The 21,884-nt window shown below is 44.4% G+C and overlaps 1 protein-coding gene across 1 annotated transcript; it reads right to left on the bottom strand.

Moving 5' to 3' along the window:
• Nucleotides 1-42: 42 nt before the first annotated feature.
• On the bottom strand, nucleotides 43-21,884 carry rftn2 (raftlin family member 2). Its single transcript, XM_041057147.1, has 9 exons — nucleotides 21,458-21,884; nucleotides 6,242-6,422; nucleotides 5,271-5,379; nucleotides 4,608-4,782; nucleotides 4,151-4,369; nucleotides 3,007-3,113; nucleotides 2,805-2,908; nucleotides 2,614-2,695; nucleotides 43-2,045 (listed from the first exon to the last, which is right to left on the bottom strand). The coding sequence occupies exons 1-9, from the start codon at nucleotides 21,594-21,596 to the stop codon at nucleotides 1,842-1,844; spliced, it is 1,320 nt and encodes a 439-aa protein (XP_040913081.1). The 5' UTR covers nucleotides 21,597-21,884; the 3' UTR covers nucleotides 43-1,841.

The raw sequence follows: 21,884 nt of genomic DNA, 5'->3' as shown, positions 1-21,884 counted from the left end.
ATGACGCTGTTGATAGGACATGACTCACAAACCACAGGAAATAAATGTTTAATAGAATTAAAAAAAAAAAACAATAAAGGAAGCAAAATGTACAACTCTCCAAAAAGGAAAAGATGAAATATTAATACTGACATTTAATAAACCCTGATGATTTAACACATGTCTGACTCAAACCTGGGCAGAGTATACATCACTGGAACATATGAACTACACTTATGGTGCATGTGATTAGAGCTGCAATGAAAATTAATCAGAGATTATTCTGATAATTGAATTTTTTTTTTTTTTTTGGTCACATGAAAGTAAATTGAACATCTTTTGGATTTTGGACCAATGACATGATATGACAATCAGAAAAATAATGTGCAGATTAATCAATAATGAAAATAATTGTTAGCTGCAGCCTGACATTTGATCCCTTTCCTCCCAAGAAAAAACAACATGCATCACAATTAGCTGAAAACCAAATTTGCAGTTATGAATGCAAACAGTTAATATATTTACAACAACACTGTGTCCTCTTTAAAAAAAAATATTTCCCTTTCACAGCATTCAGAGAGCACTCCACTGATTTAGCATTTACTCTTCAGAGACTTTATTTAATTTACAATTCCATTATTTCCTAATGATTTCTTTACTTTTTCCTGGAAAGAACCACATCGTTTGCTTGGTGCTAATCACAGGAAAACAAAATCAGCCTGACAGAATTTAAACCCCAGTAAGTATTTATTACTTATTATTGTTAGACACTGACTCTGTTTTACCTGTAATTAGTTCTAACTTACATGGTTCTTTTCTGGAAACGTTCCAGGACATTATGTGGAAATAAAGTGGAATGCGTGGATTTGTCGGGCAGGTCGGTGACGTGTGATCACCCAGTGAAAAAAAAATCACCAGACTTGTCCTTTAAAGAGCCGTGTGCAGCCACTAACTGGAACTCTTCCATGAGACTTTCTGAACAGGACCACTCAGTACCATTATACACTGAACAGCAATAAGCAGCAGTTTGTGGGTTAAACAGAGGAAAATAACATGTGCACCAACACTACTGCTGAGCAAATATGAAACAATACATCCAAACCGTTTCCAGAATGATTATGAAATGCCACGCATTCTTTCTCCTCGGCCTCTACGCGGCTCACCACAACTCTGAACTCCTCAGAAAAATACCGTTATCTTTGTACATGTGCTATGTCCGACGCCCAGCACCGTCACTGAGGCCTCACTCCATCAGATGTCAGTCTGCGTATTGTCAGTACCGGTGTCCACAGGAAGCTACGACAGTCTCACGGATAAATATTCACATCGTGCCTCAGAGTAAAGGCAGAGAGAGGAGCTGGGCCTGACCTGTGTCCCCTTCACACACAAAGGTGACGTCAAAAAACAAAGTGTTAAGCTGTGAAGGAATGCAATAGAAAAGTAAGAAGGGTGGTTCAGGTGGAAAAAAAAACAAAGCAGAGCCTCTTTCCCTCATTTCACCACCAGTGCTGTTTCCATAATGTGCAGAAATCTGTTTGTGCTTTTTAATACTGTAACTGTTCCCACCAGCACCTGAACTGATCAGAAAAATGGGTTTAAATATGTGAATCATCTTTCATGGACTTAAATCTAAAAAAGTTTGGACACAGATCCACTTCTAAATAATACCTGTTTATGGCTTCATGAAAAACATTTTAAAAAGTGCAGAGTTCTTCTACATTAAAGTCTTTGTTAAAATGAACACAATGACCAACCAAGAGTCTGTGACTCTGACTTTCAGAGTTCATGTCTTTCTCCTCTGGTTTTCTCTCTAATAATCCCACAATCCTCAGTTCAACACCTGCATCATTCCGTCTTCCTGCTTACATACAGGTGACCTCAGCCTTCCCTTCTTCCTGCTCAAAGCCACCTTCCTCCAGGTGGGACAGAGCGCTGGGGTACCCCCCTCCGAACACCGGGAAGCCCCCGATGCCTCCTGCGGTGGGAGAGAGCTCGTCTGGAGGGACGGGGCTGCTGACCGCACGGCTTACCGAGCGACTGGACACGTCGCTGTGCGCAGACAGAGCCTGGAGACAGGGAGGGAAACCCAGACCTGGAGTTAGATCTGGTTCAGATCATGACTGTGAAGATTTGATTAAGGAATCTGAGGCCGTGTTCACATTTCAGCTGCCTGAACACATTTTATATTGTGAATATGATTCTACATAAAGCACCAGTTTTACCTGGTAATCCAGTTCTGGCCATGAACATTACAGTGCTTTACTTTTTGGTTTGACAAATAATTCTAACTTTACTTTCAGAGCTTAAATACTTTGGTAATTACTCCTGAAGTTAGGTCTGACACGCTCCTTATTTTCCTTCTATCTCAGTCTGGTACGAGCTACTTGTAGGTGTAGGATGTTTTGCACGTCACTGCCAGTGGAGTGCAGTTTTGGTTTTGTTCAGCAGGGTGCAGTGTGGCTACATGAAAACCACAGATGGAGCTGATACGTGGGCAGGTTAATTACAGGCTGCATTTTTATATATTTGTAAGTTGGCTTAAAAATGACTTGGGTTTTTGTTTTATATTCAGTGTAAAATAACATAAAATTGTTCAGACTGTGTCTCACATCAGTCTGTCTCTTCTCCTCTCACCTGGTTCCTCAGGTGTCCCCCTGTTTGACTTCTGACCGGCCTCTGCAGAAACACCACCTGCTTTGTGGCCAGGTTCCCATCGCTGCAGACAGAAGCACAGACGGATGGCGTCAGTACAGAGTACAGAGTCAGTCATGACAGATTTATTTTCCAACAACATTATTAACATGGACACAGCGTGCTGCGCCTACCTGTCGTGACGGATGATGGGCGTGGGCAGCACACATGTGAGCAGCCAACCAAACTCAGCCAGAGTGTGAAGGAGGGGCCCGTAGTCTGTTTTCACATTGGAGCCCTGGATATAAACACAACATTCACCTGAATTACAAAGACACTCCTAAAAAATAATATTTTAAAACGTCTGCTGTCGGCTCAGTTCCGTGTGTCTCTGACCTCGATCACCGTCCACTGCTCCACAACGATGGTGTCGTTAGCGGGAGGAGACGTGCTTCTCTCTTCATACACAAACAACCCCTCCAGGGATCTGGGCACCGGCTCACCTGTAACACACACACACACACACACAACATGTCACTAACACGTGCAATAATCAAATAGTCATGTTGTTATAAATCAAACGGAATCATCATTTAACATTCATTGTTGGGTAGCAGCTCTCAAAGTCCCTGCTGAGGAAACTCGTCAGTGAGAGAACGTCTTTGAGCTGATAATGACCCAGTTATCAGAAACAGGTTCAACTCAGTTTCCACGTGTTCACGAGAGAAAGCAGTGCAGTGAGCAGAGTTCCTGTTTGAATTAGAGCTCGACCGACACATCGGCAGGAAGATTTTAATCAGATGATTTCACCAAACTGCAGATAAATCTGTGTCTGTGTTTATAAGGGCTGATAAATAACAAGAGCTCAAAGTGTGTGTGTGTGTACGAAGTTAGCCACACAGCTAAGATCCCTTTTCAGAATTAATGTCAACACGATCAGATCAGATGGATTATTAGACCCATGGAAAAACATTAGAAATAACTGAATGTGAAGGATCCTCATCAAAAGTCTTCTGCTTATGTTACCTGTGATTTATATTATCAGATTTTTTAAACCCTCAAATTTCCAGATCAGCACCAACCTAAAAAAATCCTGTATCAGTCAGGCTCCAGTGTATATATATGTTATATTTTATAGATAATGTCCAGGCCTCAGAGGTCTCTGCAGACGATGTGGACATCTGCTGCTCTGCAGAGGATCAGGAAGTGAGGTCGCCAAGGTCGGAAAGACAGCTCCAAATATAGATGCAGTGGGAAAGAGAAGCCAAAACAGGAAGGGACAGATTTTTTTTTGTACGTGTGATTGTGAATCAGTTTTTAATGAGAAAAGACAATAAAGCAGAGGACAAAAGAAGAAGGAGAAGAAGAAGAAGAAAGAGTAAAACCAGCTTGTTCTTCACTGCCTTTACTTAAAGGCTTATGGCTACAGAAGATTGAAATAATACACAGATATTTGAGACACGAGACAGTGGACGAGACATCCCTTTACTGCCTTAACAAACACAGACTTTCCCACGTTTAAATCCAATGTCAAACAGACCTTTAGGAGTGTCCCAGTAGACGAAGGAGTCCACCAGCGACCAGCCTTTGCGGTAGTAGGCGGCTGTCAGCTCCAGCCAGTCGGCCTCCAGGGCGCTGACCACCTGACCCTTTCTGGAGACGCGCATGGAGAGTGCCCCCTGGTGGTACTGACAGGCCAGTGAGTCCAGAGGCGCACAGCCTGGAGCCCAGGAGTGGAAGAAGACCAACAACCTCAAGTCTGGAGGGAGGGACAGAAAGACGCAGCATTAACCTACAGTTACTCATGGTTATTAGAATATCAGTGGATAAAAACTCAGGGACATGAATGAACATGAGTATAACTTTTACAGACAATATGAAAGAAAGGATGGAACCATTTTATGATAAACCCTCAATTCCTCATGACGATGAGCTCAGCTCGAGACGACAACAGAAACAGGTGGAAGAGAAGGAGTGAAGAGCGGAGAGAATCTCACCTGGACTGTAGGTGTTTTCCTCCACCTCCCTGTCTCCAGGTGGGGTTCGAGGAGGGGTGCGTGGAGGGGAGCGACAGCCCCTCTTGGGACTGTGCACCCTGCCATTCGTGATCCCGCTCACCTGCTGGAGGACGGAGCCGACGAACCGAACGCCCCCTCGGGCGCTGCTGTTCACCTGCCAGAGAAACAAACAGAGCAATCACTTTCGTTCTGTATGATCGTGTTTTGCATACAAACGATCCAGTTTCTCCAAATCATGTTGGAGTCCATGCATGTGGCCTTTAGAAACCTTTAATCCAGCCATGATGGGAAGCTGAGAAAGCTCCTCTTTGCTTAGAATAACAATCTGACCTCTGACACTTTCAGAGGTGTTACTCAGTGAGAAATGCTGGAAACTTGAGGCACAGCCTTATTTATCCCAGGTGAACAGTAGCTGCAGCAGGTTGTTAGCTGAACGAGCCTCTGATGAGTCAATCAAATTCACCTGAGTGTCGTCTGAACACATGGAGGAGACAAACTCAAGGAAATCGGACCTTCAGGACGAAGGAGTTCAGCTGTTCAATGTTCAGTTAACAGGATCATTTTAGCCTAACAGCAGCTCGTGAGCCTGGATTAGTTAAGGAGGCACATCCTGGTTTCTGAGATCATCACAGTTTCACTGACCCTGTCGATGAGCGCTCGGACAGTGTCACCTGTCAGCGAGTCTCCAGGTAATGGCCACTCCTCCACCCTCAGCACTGGCACACTGTGACACATGGATGCCATCTGCTTACTGAAAACACACAGACACACACACACACACACACACACACACACACACACACACACACACACACACACACACACACAGACACACACACATTAGCCAGGCAGTGAGGCAAACAGTGTCTGACGTGGGTTTCCTGTGTTCAGGTCAGCGGGGAGTTTGCGGGTGAGTGGCATCAAACCTATTGAACCTGTCCAGCTGGAGGGTTCACAGTTCACCTGTTATTGTCACAGAGCTGCAGACACCAACACATTAATCATTTATAGGCTCAGCAGGAGACGACTACCAGCCACTGTCTAAGCAATTACACAAAGGGTAAACAACAGTTTAAGCAATTTAATCCATCTGCCTGTTTAAAGTGAGAGGGAGTTTTTGCAGTACTGTCCTTTTTAAACCATCATTAACATCAGCAAACCGCCTCCAGTGCCACAGTCTGCATATAAAATAAGATAAAAAATATCATCATAGTTATATATCCCAACCTATCAAACCTCAACGATCAGAGATACTTCAACTCCATTGGCTGCTGTATGACCCCTGTTGTTGGGTGGATTTCTAGCCAATAGAAATCATGGGAGACCCAAGGCAAACCAAAACATGGTCTCCCCCCCTTCTGCAGGCACGCCAGTCTGACCTCCTACCAGAGTCCTGCATGAAATATGCAGCTGACTTCATCTATCATTCATCTATTTACTCGACAGTATGATGGAGTGTGTGTGGGCACAGCAGGAGGGCTTGTGTGGAAGGAGGAGGGGAGTAAATAGGGACTTGATCATAAAATCCTGCTTAATTAATTATTGTCTGAAAACAAGTAGTTTTAAAATTCAAGTTTTAATTTAGGTTTTAAAGAGGATAAGGACTCGTATACCTGGGTCTGGGCCGGGCTAGGATAGCGCGGTACAGCAAGCTGAAGGGCAGCGAGCGCGTCCGGCCCACAGACAGGATGATGGGGTGCAGGGCGGCCAGGACGTAACCCTGCGTGTAGTAGGGCTGCAGGGCCTGAGGCAGCTCGGACAGCGAGGCCACATACTGGACCGTCGGACGGCTACCTGCGAGGACGGAGCGCGGAACAAGGAAAGACATGAAAGTCAATAAAAGACATTCAAGGTCTATAACAGTTACTGTCACATGTGTTTAGGCTCAGGTGTTCACTCATGTAAAAAAAAAACAAATGGGAAAGTTTCTGTGCTCACCTTAAATCTGTGTGAAACTAGGAGAAATCTTGTTAAACTTTTGAAATGAAAAAAAGATTTTTTCTGTATTAGTGTAAACATGGCTTCAGACACTTCAACAAGAACCAAAGGAAAATTAAAACATCAGGATTTCACGCAGTCTCTGGGAAAGTTTCCCTTTTCCTTCCTGAATAATGACTTTAACATCACTGTTCCCCTGCTACTGCAGAGAGGAACACACACACACACAGACATGTCACCGCCTTTACACCAAACCTCTTCCAATATGAACATGAAGATATCACGTTTGCTGCTCAGTCTGAGAGTTTTAACATCCTGCATCACTCAGGTCAGGTCTGTGCTAAAAAAACAAAAAAACAACCACCAATCCAGACGCGAGGAAAACACCACATCACCACCATCTTACGTAAAGGTTTTATACATGGACAGAAACCATGAGCATATTTTCAGTGCTGCTCCTCCAGCTGTGGCGTGTGAGGTGGTGAGACTGGTGCTCACAGTCCAGACATAAGTATTTGGACAGTTACACATTTTTTTTCAGGCTTTGTGCACATTCAATTCAATTTGAAATGAAATCATGGAAACTACATTTAAGAGCCAAGTCTCAGATTTAATTTGAGTTGGTTCACTTCAAAATTCAAATGCTTTTACTTCATCCTTTATGTCGTGCAAAAAGAAACAAAAAAATGCAGCTGCTCAGCTTTTAACTGGAATTACAAGAGGAGAACACATTATAATATTCTATTTATTTATTTAACTATGCATCATATTTCTGGTTTTACTGTATAATTTCATTACTGTATCTCACGTTCTCTGTTAAAGCACTTTGTGTAAAGAGAAGTTCTTTACAACTAAATTATTATTATTATTATGTCCTTTCTGTTTATGTGTTATCCCTTCCCTCACCAGTTGGCTGTGTAACGAGCTCAGTCAGAGCGGACGAGCTGTTTGTGAGCTGAACCAGTCTTGTGCTGTTTTTCTTGAAACCCTGGCTGGAAATCCCTGTGACCATCACCATACTTCCTGTGTCCACAAAGAGTGGCTGTTCGCAGAGTGGCTTGGCTATGTGCCCCACACACACACGCACGCACACGCACACACGCACACACACACACACACACACACACACACACACACACACAAAGTCCATTAAAAGCATTTCAGATACACTAAATTGTGCTTTTTGGATGCAGCAAGATTAAGAGAAAAACAAATCAGGAGTTAGACAGGGAAAATGTGTGTGTGTGTGTGTGTGTGTGTGTGTGTGTGTGTGTGTGTGTGTGTGTGTGTGTGTGTGTGTGTGTGTGTGTGTGTGTGTGTGTGAGAGAGAGAGAGAGAGAGAGAGAGAGAGAGAGACAGCATTCCTCACTACAACCCCCCACATTCTCACGAACAAACACCCCAGAGATTGGGGAGACCAGCTCACAGCTGAGATCACTGCCCCCTCTGAATGGGCTGTCTGGCTGGCTCCATTATGAGACTAAAGACCACCAGAACCTCAATGAAACCCGTAAACCAGGGGCCGGGCAAACACAGCTACAGTTTACTGGCATTCCTGTGGGTTTAAACCCCACTCCAAATGCTTGAGGTGAATTTAAATTTAACACGAGCTTACAAGTTGCAGCTATCGGACAAAGTCGATGCTCCACCGTGGACGAGTCACACGCAGGGATGTAGAAATGAGGGGAAGAGTGCGACTAAGTTCTCGGGGCGTTAACACAGAGAAGGAGTTTCCAAAAACATGAAACCATTATTTTCAGGCTCGGGCACAAAAAGAGGGGGTGTCTGGGTCAGGGTGTTAAAAGGGGACGGGGGCCCACTGGGGCTACAAGTACACGGGGCCCCGACATTTGTGCAAAGCTCGTGCTCAAATATCAAGAGGACACTGTGATAGTTTTAACTTTATAAGATCTCATTAAATACTAAAAGTTAAACTTGCTAAGATCCTAATGTAGAAATTAAAGCTGCAAGCAGCGATGACGGGCCCTCGCACCCCTTGCGACCCAGCGGAGTCGGAGCCGGCGCAGCCAAGAGTACCAGAGTCATCCTATGTCCTCTCCTCTTGTACCCAGTACACGTCATAGTACAAACAGGTTATTTCCTGTTACCAGCAGGGGGCGCCACGAGTAAGGCGGGGGTTTGACATATGGAGCCGTTCAGGGCAGAGCCCTCATCATGCTCATAAAGTTTGAAGATGTTTGGATAAAGTATGTGGACGTGAGAGCCATTCAAAATGTCATGGCAAATTCACCAAACGCCACCAAACTTTGGCGGGCCACAGAGGCCACACCCTGTAACTTAGAGAAAACTCTGTGATAACTTTTGATCATCATGGTCTTGAGGTGAGGTCCACCAGATATGAAGCTGATCGGGTGAAATCCCTAGCACGAGTTCATCCGCATACCAATGGTGGAAAGCACTCAAATTTGGCCGCCAAAAACAAAATGGCTGACTTCCTGCTGGGTTGAGGTCATGGTGTCAAGAGACTTTTTTGTGCGTCCCTAAGTGTTCTTTATGTGTACTGATTTTCATCTTCGTATTCCAAAAAAACCCATATGGAGAGGGGTATTTTAAATCTTCAAGGGGGCGCCGTTGAGCCATTTTTCCCCGCCCAATTACAAAAACCCCATCAGAGTCTAGGGCCAGCCCCCAAGAACGTGTGTATGAATTTTTAGGATCATAGGAGGTGGTTAAGGTCATTACAAATCCAAACGTAATTTCACGGCGAGGGATCGTCAGTTGCCGCGCCGCCACACAGATGCCATTGCACCCAGCTTCACGGCCTTTATAATGTAGCTTCACCAAGTAGTTGGGAAGGTTGTAGAGCAGAAACCAAGCCGATGGTGTCAACTATTAAGGAGCAGTACACTTCAGAGTAAAAATAGGTCATTTCCTGTTACCAGCAGGGGACGCCACAAGTAAGGCGGGACTTTGACATATGGAGGCGTTCAGGGCAGAGCCCTGATCATGCTCATAAAGTTTGAAGATGTTTGGATAAAGTATGTGGACGTGAGAGCCATTCAAAATGTCATGGCAAATTCACCAAACGCCACCAAACTTTGGCGGGCCACAGAGGCCACGCCCTTTAACTTAGAGAAAACTCTGTGATAACTTTTGATCATCATGGTCTTGAGGTGAGGTCCACCAAATATGAAGTGGATCGGGTGAAATCCCTAGCACGAGTTCGTCCGCATACCAATGGTGTAATTCGCCAAAATCGCCAACTTCCGACCACAATGGCGGACTTCCTGTTGGGTTGAGGTCATGGTGTCAAGAGACTTTTTGGTGTGTCTCGGTATGATCAACATGTGTACCAATTTTCATGCACCTATGACAAACTAAGCCCAATGGGAGGGGGGTTTTGAAAATTTCAAGGGGGCGCTGCGGAGCCATTTTGCCCCCCCCATTTACAACGACCACAAAATATCAAATTTTTCACCAGACCTGATGAGTGTGCAAAATTTCAGGCGTTTTAGAGCATGGGAAGGGGTTGAAAAATGCAGTTGTTTGGGAGGAATAATAATAATAATAATAATAATTAAAGCTGCAAGCAGCGATGACGGGCCCTCGCACCCCTTGCGACCCGCGGGAGTCGCAGCCGGCACAGCCATGAGTACCAGAGTCCTCCTATGTCCTCTCCTCTTCTCCCCAGTACACTTCATAGTACAAACAGGTTATTTCCTGTTACCAGCAGGGGGCGCCACGAGTAAGGCGGGAGTTTGACATATGGAGGCGTTCAGGGCAGAGCCCTCATCATGCTCATGAAGTTTGAAGATGTTTGGATAAAGTATGTGGATGTGAGAGCCATTCAAAATGTCATGGCAAATTCACCAAACGCCACCAAACTTTGGCGGGCCACAGAGGCCACACCCTGTAACTTAGAGAAAACTCTGTGATAACTTTTGATCATCATGGTCTTGAGGTGAGGTCCACCAGATATGAAGCTGATCGGGTGAAATCCCTAGCACGAGTTCATCCGCATACCAATGGTGGAAAGCACTCAAATTTGGCCGCCAAAAACAAAATGGCTGACTTCCTGCTGGGTTGAGGTCATGGTGTCAAGAGACTTTTTTGTGCGTCCCGAAGTGTTCTTTATGTGTACTGATTTTCATCTTCGTATTCCAAAAAAACCCATATGGAGAGGGGTATTTTAAATCTTCAAGGGGGCGCCGTTGAGCCATTTTGCCCCGCCCAATTACAAAAACCCCATCAGAGTCTAGGGCCAGCCCCCAAGAACGTGTGTATGAATTTTTAGGATCATAGGAGGTGGTTAAGGTCATTACAAATCCAAACGTAATTTCACGGCGAGGGATCGTCAGTTGCCGCGCCGCCACACAGATGCCATTGCACCCAGCTTCACGGCCTTTATAATGTAGCTTCACCAAGTAGTTGGGAAGGTTGTAGAGCAGAAACCAAGCCGATGGTGTCAACTATTAAGGAGCAGTACACTTCAGAGTAAAAATAGGTCATTTCCTGTTACCAGTAGGGGACGCCACGAGTAAGGCGGGACTTTGACATATGGAGGCGTTCAGGGCAGAGCCCTGATCATGCTCATAAAGTTTGAAGATGTTTGGATAAAGTATGTGGACGTGAGAGCCATTCAAAATGTCATGGAAAATTCACCAAACGCCACCAAACTTTGGCGGGCCACAGAGGCCACGCCCTTTAACTTAGAGAAAACTCTGTGATAACTTTTGATCATCATGGTCTTGAGGTGAAGTCCACCAAATATGAAGTGGATCAGGTGAAATCCCTAGCACGAGTTCGTCCGCATACCAATGGTGTAATTCGCCAAAATCGCCAACTTCCGACCACAATGGCGGACTTCCTGTTGGGTTGAGGTCATGGTGTCAAGAGACTTTTTGGTGTGTCTCGGTATGATCAACATGTGTACCAATTTTCATGCACCTATGACAAACTAAGCCCAATGGGAGGGGGGTTTTGAAAATTTCAAGGGGGCGCTGCGGAGCCATTTTGCCCCCCCCATTTACAAGGACCACAAAATATCAAATTTTTCACCAGACCTGATGAGTGTGCAAAATTTCAGGCGTTTTAGAGCATGGGAAGGGGTTGAAAAATGCAGTTGTTTGGGAGGAATAATAATAATAATAATAATAATAATAATAATAATAATTAAAGCTGCAAGCAGCGATGACGGGCCCTCGCACCCCTTGCGACCCGCGGGAGTCGCAGCCGGCGCAGCCAAGAGTACCAGAGTCCCCCTATGTCCTCTCCTCTTCTCCCCAGTACACGTCATAGTACAAACACGTTATTTCCTGTTACCAGCAGGGGGCGCCACGAGTAAGGCGGGAGTTTGACATATGGAGCCGTTCAGGGCAGAGCCCTCATCATGCTCATGAAGTTTGAAGATGTTTGGATAAAGTATGTGGACGTGAGAGCCATTCAAAATGTCATGGCAAATTCACCAAACGCCACCGAACTTTGGCGAGCCACAGAGGCCACGCCCTTTAACTTAGAGAAAAGCCTTTGATAACTTTTGATCATCATGGTCTTGAGGTGAGGTCCACCAGATATGAAGTTGATCGGGTGAAATCCCTAGCACGAGTTCGTCCGCATACCAATGGTGGAAAGCACTGAAATTTTGCCGCCAAAAACAAAATGGCCGACTTCCTGCTAGGTTGAGGTCATGGTGTCAAGAGACTTTTTTGTGCGTCAGGAAGTGTTCTTTATGTGTACCGATTTTCATCTTCGTACTCCAAAAAAACCCATATGGAGAGGGGTATTTTAAATCTTCAAGGGGGCGCCGTTGAGCCATTTTGCCCCGCCCAATTACAAAAACCCCATCAGAGTCTAGGACCAGCCCCCAAGAACGTGTGTATGAATTTTTAGGATCATAGGAGGTGGTTAAGGTCATTACAAATCCAAACGTAATTTCACGGCGAGGGATCGTCAGTTGCCGCGCCGCCACACAGATGCCATTGCACCCAGCTTCACGGCCTTTATAATGTAGCTTCACCAAGTAGTTGGGAAGGTTGTAGAGCAGAAAACAAGCCGATGGTGTCAACTATTAAGGAGCAGTACACTTCAGAGTAAAAATAGGTCATTTCCTGTTACCAGCAGGGGACGCCACGAGTAAGGCGGGAGTTTGACATATGGAGGCGTTCAGGGCAGAGCCCTGATCAAGCTCATGAAGTTTGAAGATGTTTGGATAAAGTATGTGGACGTGAGAGCCATTCAAAATGTCATGGCAAATTCACCAAACGCCACCAAACTTTGGCGGGCCACAGAGGCCACGCCCTTTAACTTAGAGAAAAGCCTTTGATAACTTTTGATCATCATGGTCTTGAGATGAGGTCCACCAAGTATGAAGTGGATCAGGTGAAATCCCTAGCACGAGTTCGTCCGCATACCAATGGTGTATTTCGCCAAAATCGCCAACTTCCGACCACAATGGCGGACTTCCTGTTGGGTTGAGGTCATGGTGTCAAGAGACTTTTTGGTGTGTCTCGGTATGATCAACATGTGTACCAATTTTCATGCACCTATGACAAACTAAGCCCAATGGGAGGGGGGTTTTGAAAATTTCAAGGGGGCGCTGCGGAGCCATTTGGCCCCCCCCATTTACAACGACCACAAAATATCAAATTTTTCACCAGACCTGATGAGTGTGCAAAATTTCAGGCGTTTTAGAGCATGGGAAGGGGTTGAAAAATGCAGTTGTTTGGGAGGAATAATAATAATAATAATAATAATAATAATAATAAACATTAGAAAAACAATAGGGCCTTCGCACCACTCGGTGCTCGGGCCCTAATAATAAACATTAGAAAAACAATAGGGCCTTCGCACCACTCGGTGCTCGGGCCCTAATAATAATAATAATAATAATAATAATAATAATAATAATAATAATAAACATTACAAAAACAATAGGGCCTTCGCACCACTCGGTGCTCGGGCCCTAATTACACATTATTGGTGCAGAGTATTCCCTGCATCACAACCCATGCGCTTTTACATTCCCCTAAACTTTGAGCCCGGCGGGCAGGCTCAGAGGAGGGGGTGTAAATGTGTCCAGACTCAAACGTAAAGCTCTGGTTCTTGGAGATAAATAATATCAATAAATAGCTGCTATGCCACACAGCCTATATATTACGAGACAATGGGCTCCTGGACAGAGACATGTGAAACCCCCCACGGCACCAAATCCTCCAGGCTGAAAGACACACTCTTTGTACTTTCTCTTTTCTTTGTCATCATTTCGTGTCTGTGGTTGTTTTGTATCTGTGATCATTTCGCATCTCTTTTGATCGGCTTTCTAACATGAACACAGCACTAACTTCATACAGAGGTTCTGATATTAACCATCTATCTCATTTGTTTTATCAGTTTTATCTCCATCATCTGTTTTTCTTTTGTTGTGTGTGTGCGCAAATAAAACACAGAGTCATTCGAGTTACATGCAGATCAGTTAGCAGAGTCGACAGGGTCAGAACTAGAAAAAAAAAAGAAACAGGCAACCACGCTGCAGTTAATGGCTCCCAGGAGGAGCACGATGTCATGCACACCTCGAACCAAAGCTTTTGTTTCAGCCTTTTGCTCTTCTCCTCCCCTGCTTTCAGTCCTCACACCAGCCCCACCCATCACCACCACCACCACCACCACAACCACCATCCTGCTGCCACTCGCCTCGTCCACCGGCACACTGAGGCCTCTGTTCAGAGCTGTGTGGGAGAAAAAAAAGGGGAGGAGGAAGAGAGGACCAGCAAAGAGGGTAAAAAAAAGGGTGGGAAAGAAGTAGAGAACTATTTAGAAGTGGGAACTGAAAGGGTGAGGGGAGGGGGTGAGTTTGGGGGTTCAAGAGAAGTTGAGAAACAAGTGAGGGCACGGAGAGGGGCGACAGAGCTGAGAAAACGGGAGGCGAAGGAGGAGGAAGGAGGAGCGTTTACAGACAAACAGGGGTTACAAGATGGATTTTATGAGCCCGTGTGTGAATGGGAGAGATCGAGAAGGTGTGAAAAAGAGAAAGCTGCCCGGCAACAAGGACACAGGAGGAACAGCCCGAGGAAAAACAAGCTGCTCTGTGAGGCTGAACGTAGACACAACACTGATCACACTGACAACACGGTGAAGTTCAGCACCTACGGAGCCACATTCACATCGCTTCATATCATCTATTTATTCAGTGATAAAGCAGAAGTACTGAACAAATTCAATGACAAATGGTGTCTGAGTCCAACCGATGACTCCAAGTCCAGTATTCCATCTCTTTGAGCTCTGTTTTTGGTCTCCACCTGCAGCTAAATGCTCCACTCTTTTCCAGCTGTTTCTCTGAAAACATCTGCTGCTGCGGTGAGAGCGCACCAGAACTGTAAAGTTGTGTTGGGATGGTTTAATAATGAGCTAAAACTCACTGTAAAGCTCTGTAAAGCCGAGGGGAGCTTCTCTGTAGGTTCATCACTATCAAAGACTCCTTTCACTTAATTACAAAGTACTGATTACATCCACTTTAATAAGTGATTGCAATTCATCCTATGGAGAACATGAATGCCTGCAAAATCTCACAGCAACGGATCCAAAAGTTGTTGAGATATTTCAGGCTGGAAAAACCGAAAAAAACTGGAATGAAGCTTGGTAGAAGGCAAAACTCACTAAATGCCTGAAGAGAAAGAGAAACAGAGGAAAAGCTGATGCGAATATGATTAGAGAAGGCGTTTAACTCACTAATGTGGCCATCCCACATCATTAGCTCAACATAAATCAGGCACAGGCTGGAATCAGGAATCAGCTTTAAGATAATTGATTGCTGAATGAGATTTATCAGGTTCATGTCGCCTGTGCTCTGCCCTTCAAATCTCCTCTAAATTTAATAAACAGAACACTGGCTTTAATCTGAAATAATCCACGGTGGGCCATTAGATTTCCAGATTAGACAGAGATTATGGAAAATTGCACTCATCCCTGGAAATGATAGAGAGTACAGGCACAGATGCGGTTTCATGATCAGGACAGTGGGCCGGTGCCTCTGTAGGTCAAAAACCCTCCACACAATCATCTCTCAGTGGGTTGGAAGAAGGTGACAATTCATCCCACATCTTCCTCAACCGTCATTTCATCCATCCCTCAGTTCATCCAACCAGAGATGAATACACGTCATTTCAGGTTAAGCCATCTCTCCCCCTCGCTAATCCCTTTATATCCTCCCATTTATTCATCACGTCCTGACCTGTCATCACTGCACACCCTCAGCATCATCCCGCGGTTCCTTGAGTTCAAGTCTTTGCATGACACTGTTCCACGGGCCGAGGCTATATTTCTGTCAGGACGGCTTCTTCCCTCAGGCTGTGAAACATTCGATGTTTTTCAGGTTTCACTTTCACAGCTTCATGATGTGACACTTGAGTTTTTCAGGTTGTGTTTATGACAAGAGTCAAGCATCAAATCCTCACACTCCTGAATCTTTCTTAAAAAACATGACTGAACCCATGAATCAATTTTCAGAATAGTTTCTGCTGACTAATCAGTGAATCAGCTAGTTGTTGCAGCTCTGAGAATTTTTTAGTCAGTCCATCCAAGCGTTCATATTTTTCCTTCAGCATCACAGATGTAAACATGATGGTGGCAGCAGGGGTCACCAAAGTCAGTAGGATACATCCTCTGGGAAACATGAACGCCCATTTACAGTTTCATAGCAGTTCATCCAAACATCTTTAAGATATGTGAGTCTGGATCAAATTCTCAGCAGGTTTAACCTCCATCCTACATGATGGTTTAATGCAGCCAAATTAATGTTCATTTTTAAGGTGTTTCAAAAAGCTCCATGTTCAGTTAGTGTGGACAGACCATTAAAACCAAGACCAAACGATGTGGTAATAAAAACACTTCTAAGAAGATGTGATCAAGAGGTTCAGAGGGGGAAACTCGAGGAACATGGCGGCGGCGGCTTACTGGAGGGAAGTTATGAAATATAACACACCATGAGCAGCTTGCAAAGGAGAGATCAATAACACTAAAGATCCTTTTAAAGTCCGCATGCTTCCTCACTCTCACAGAAACAGACACACACAGGATATGCAGAGAGTACAGTTTATACTATATATACCACAGTGGGCTCTGTGCCGGGCGAGCAGTAATCAGCTCGGGGGAAGTATTAGCCATTAGGCACTTTGATGTGCTGCCTCTGGCTCCGGGCCCGACATCCAGTCTCCTCTCGGTCGGAGGGAATCGAGGCCAAGCTGACTGGGAGCACTGCTGATACTGGGCACAACACTGGGAGATACACGGGGGGCTGGTGTGTGTGTTTCTATGTTAAAGTGTGAGTGCGAGGAAGAGAGTGTGTCACAGTCACTGTGAGTGTGTGTGTGTGTCCCAGAAACGTTTCAAGGAGAGGCAAGGCCACAGCAGGGTGGAGTGGTGGAGGTGGTGGTGGTGGTGTCCTATAACGGCAACAGGGCTCATTATTTTCAGTTTCTGATGCTGCTGCAGACTAAAGTGTTCGGCATCTTTTTGGTTTAAAAAATGATGAACATTATCCACAGTATCAGGTGTTGGTAAGATTATCCACATTAATCTACCTGATCTAAAACAAACACATCTGTTAACAGGTTGTTGTCCAAAAAAAATCCAATAAATGTCCCTTAACCCACATCCAGACAGGAAACCTTCACAGGTTACCTCTAATGAAGAAGCTAAGACTCTTGCAGAAGGCTAACGGGAGAATCCAGTGACTCTAAAGAACAAACAGGTTCAGGTTCAGGAACTTGCCTGAACAAAAAAAAACATTAGAGAAAAGCTGTTCAACAAGATATGCAACAAGGAGACATGCAGACCTCTGCTGACTGTAAGGCATCTGCAGACCAGGTGCTCGTCAGGAATGTACGGACAGATGTTTCTATTGATGCTCCACAACACACAGAAAACCACTGACTCTTCCTCAGACATCCTCCTGTAGCAAACTCAATCAGCCAGTTACAGCTGGACACGATTTTATTGATCTTTTGCGTTAAGTAAACTCACGTGACACGTTTTCATCAGCCTCTCTGCACCGAAACCTGCAACTGTTACGCTCACGGGCACGAAACTACTGTCTACTGTTACGTCCAATAAAATTTACTCAGACAAGATGAAAGCAATGATGACAAAACAGAGAGAAAGGCGGCGTTACTTTGTGCAATTCTACTAAGAACAGGAAGTAAGAAGAAAAAAGGAAATTAAAAAGTCAGTTCAGTTTGTTTGAGCCCCATCATGTAAAACACTCCAGTATGATTGAAGCAAGATTCACGGTGGATCCAGATTACTCCAGTAATATTTTCACTGCAGGGCTTTTCACAGAAGAGTATTTTCACAGTGTGGTATTAGTAAACCAGGCCTCATCGCACTTTACACCACTCAAAGAAATCGCTTAACAAATCCTGACAGAACCACTGCAGACAAACACAATGTTAATTACATCATTTGAGGAAACGGTTCTTATTTGTTTGGTGCTGTTCAATCACTAAGTATTTTTATTTTCCTGGCTTTGCTGCGTCTCAGAGGTGAGAAAGCCTTGAGTAAATGTGAGAGCACATCAAATATCCTCTCTATCATGGATGTGGTTTCAAAGTGGGAAACAAATCCTGCAGAGAGATTCATCTGAAGGGAGAACACAGTCTGGTTCAAGTCTGGTTTACAGCCAGGAAAACGCACATGTAGTGGCACAGACTGGGTTTTTGTGAATCTTTTCATCTTTCATTTGGCAAGAAGAAGCTTAACTGACGAAGACACAGATTACAACTATTTATTTATTTATTTTCACCAAATTCTAATCATGATTAACACAGATCCTCATGAAGTAAATTATTCATAGTCTTGTAAAAGAAAGGGAGAAATGTCTCTGAGGAAACCAGCCATCACCAGACTGCACATGACTGCTAGAGACTGGAATCGCTGCGGTTTATCTTTAGCTGTGCCAGTTATGGAGCCTTCACACTCGGAGAGAGATGAGTGTTCACACATTTCAGTTCAGTGAAATCACACAAATCTAAGAAGACAGAAAACCTGCACATTAAACTCACAATTTTTACCATCTGGGTGTGTTGGAAAATCTCTTTCCTCCCCTTCATAAACTGTAATCCGGTCCCAAACATAGATCGGTATAACTGAGGATGAATCAGAGTTCAACGGCTCCAGACACATTCGCACCAAATTTAGGCCAGCGAGCGCTGCTGTGATCATCTGCAGCACAAAAAGCCTCAAATTTGCGGTGCATGTTTGGCACAGGACAAATCTCCCAAACACAGCTGGATGCAGTTGATCCCAAACGCTGACCCCAAGATTTTGAAGTTTATACCGTACATGAGTTACCCAGCAGCCACTGCAACCTTCCTATGTGGTTGTGTAGTGTAATCAGCAGCAGTAACACTTTCCCACACATACAGATGTAACGCGAGCTCAGAGGTTACGTGTAACTGCATGTAGAGGCCTCTGAGATGTGATTACTGGTGTTAAATGCAGTTTGTTTATTGTAGTTCTATACACAATCTATGACTCACACACACACACACTCCCTGTCTGAAGCACTGTATTTATAAGTGTGTGTGAGAGCAGAACTCATGACTCGCCGCCGTCACAGGTCATGAACCGTTTCCTGGTTGGCGACTGTGATAACACTAAACATGCCAAATTCACATGTGTCACACTCACTGCTGCACACAGAACATTTTCAGGGACCTACACGTTTGTTTTTGTGGTACAGTGACCAATCATACACTAGAATATGCAGTGTTTAATATACTGTATATTTTTATTCTGTGTATTGTAGCAGAACATCAGGGGAGACGGGGGATAATGCTGAACACAGGTGCCCTCGTGGATTCAAACCCGGAGCCTTGTGGTTCACAGACGTTGCTTTAACGCAGTGGTGTCTCTTAAACTCGGTGTCTTTTGTTTTGACAAGGTGAGCTATAAACACAGCGAGGTCTATGAGAATTGATGCAGTGGAAAGTTTAGATTTTTCAGTAAAAATCCCATGGTTATAATCATGCGTTTGTCCAGACATGACGACAGGTGTCCAGGTGCTAATTTATAGAAAAAATGTTTAATAAAAATAATCAGTGGATCAGCTGGTAATGAAAACTCTTACTGGTTGCAGTCCCACTTTGAAGTGGGTCTTTGATGGGACCTCATGTAGACAGGACTGGATCTGGACTGAATTTAATGAAAGTCATTAGAAGGAGGAAAACATACTTAACTTCGCTGACCCCCGTCACCCCACCTCAATCCCCACCCCTCCAACTTTCCTCCATGATTCATTATTGTGTCCGTTTGCTGTTTACACGCTCGGCTCCCATTCAGGACTTAATCACCATTTCCTTCCAAATAGGTCACAGTCACAACAGCCAGTCGCAGCATCAGATGAAGGGATTATCCTCAAAAAATGGCAACACTCAACCATCTGAGGTTATCACACATGTTGAAATTAGACTCCATATCACAGCAGGTGTTCCTTTTTTTCTTCCTCTGGCACGGTATTATATGGGAAGCTGTGTGTGTGTGTGTGTGCAGAGAGAAGAAGGGATACTAGCGGAGGCAGGAAAAAACCTTGAGTGACCTATTTCTAGATAGGCTGAACGGAGAGCCCTGTTGCTAGGAAAAGTCCAGAGTCAGATGCTGTAATGTTACGAACATGCAGAGAGCTTTAAAATAAAAGTGAGTGAAATTTAAAAGGCATTTACAGGTCGGTCCCATATTTAAAACACCGGTGTGGATCCTAACTGCACCCTGTCCGGCCATACAATCAGTTTTATTGCACTTTTCGAGCAGCACAGGGTAAATACAGCTCCTGTGGGAATAGTAAAGTGATACGATGTTAGAAAGCACATAAACGGGGTGTCTGTCTGCTATTTAGGACCATTTTAAAACCAAGTAAACAAAGAGGAATGTTTCAGTCAAAAGAAGAAACAAGTAGTGGCCCTTTCAGGCCTTTTTAAAACGGTGAATGGGAAATATATATATATATACTCTTCATAGAGAGGAGACGTGTGAAGGGCTGACGTCCTAATTTTGAATGAATGCAGCTAATTAACTAATTGAGCAAATGATCAACAGATTAATCGATGATAAAAAATAATCACTGTAAATTGCAGCTCAACATTAAGTGCTCAGTTACTTCTCTGATTAATCGATTGATTGGTTGATAAAACACCAGGCCCCATCTAACATCTAACATCAGTCGTTTTCATTATTGATCAGTTGATTATCGTTTACATTTAGTCAATAAAATATCTGATGATACTGAACGATACCAGCACATGTCAAGGAGTCATCTTCAAATGTCTTGTTCTGTCAGAAAAAAAAAGCATCAGTCACATTAGAGAAGCTGGAACCAGCAAATGTTTAATGTTTCACACTGAAAAATGATGCAAACCATTAATCGATGGTCAGGACTAATGGGAAACATTACCCATCCTGCAGCTGGTCTCCAGTTAAGACCTGAGGCTGGTTTGGATTTGTCTCGGTTAATGTGACAGCAACAAGAGTTTGGTTTAGAGCTTCAACGATTAGTCGATTAATGAAGCAGTCAATCAACAGAAAATGAATCAGCAACTATACTACTAATCAAATATTCCTTTGTCATTTTCAAACAAACATGACAAATATTTGCTGGTTCCAGTTTCACAAACGTGAGGATCTGATGCTTTTCTTCAACATACATGTGAATAAACTTTAAAAAAAAAAAAAAAAAAACTTGATCAAACAAAACAAACTATTTGAAAACATCACGTCGCGGTGTGGAAATCTGTCCCTGCCATTTTTCACCCTCTTCTGATATTTTTTTTGACTAAGAAATTAACCGATTAACCGAGAATAAGCTACAAAAAGAATAATCGTTAGTCGCAGACCTGTGTTATTAGACATCGGGTTATATACTGGGTTGATCACAGCAGCCGTACCTTCCAAACTGAAGTCGAGCAGCACGTACTCGTACACAGTCTCCGTTTTGGTCTCCACTTGCGGTCTCTTCAAGGTGGAGTAAATTTTCCCGGGACTGCTGTCCTCCGGGTCTTCCAGTTTCCTCAAGCCGCAGCCCATGGCCTCTGAGGCGGGGACAGCCGCTCGCTCAGCGCGGTGGGAGCACCGGAGGAGCCTCTCTGCCCGCCCCCGACAGACAGACGGACGGACGGACTCAGCCTCTCTTGTGCTTTCAACTTTACCGGGATCGCTCCATCCCTCCTCGGTCCCCGCGGTTAATCCCTCCGAGAGTCACGGATAATCGGTTCAGAGGTGGAACAACGGAAACCCGCCGGTCTATGAGCAGCGGGGCAGGCTGGAGGATTACTACCACAGGCGGATACTCCCCGAAAAAGCGTCCCGCTGGAG

This window comes from Toxotes jaculatrix, chromosome 15 (assembly GCF_017976425.1).
Source record: "Toxotes jaculatrix isolate fToxJac2 chromosome 15, fToxJac2.pri, whole genome shotgun sequence".
Taxonomy (NCBI): domain Eukaryota; kingdom Metazoa; phylum Chordata; class Actinopteri; family Toxotidae; genus Toxotes; species Toxotes jaculatrix.
Note: the sequence above shows the minus strand (reverse complement) of the source record. Positions and strands in the feature narration are given on the sequence as shown.

Excerpts from the sequence above, each read along its gene's own strand:
- rftn2 (XM_041057147.1), bottom strand. The coding sequence starts at position 21,596 with ATGGGCTGCGGCTTGAGGAAACTGGAAGACCCGGAGGACAGCAGTCCC. Across the intron at positions 6,423-21,457 it reads GCTCGACTTCAGTTTGGAAG|GTAGCCGTCCGACGGTCCAG; the intron begins GTACGGCTGCTG and ends CCGTCCTCGCAG. Across the intron at positions 3,114-4,150 it reads CTACTGGGACACTCCTAAAG|GTGAGCCGGTGCCCAGATCC; the intron begins GTCTGTTTGACA and ends TGTGTGTTACAG.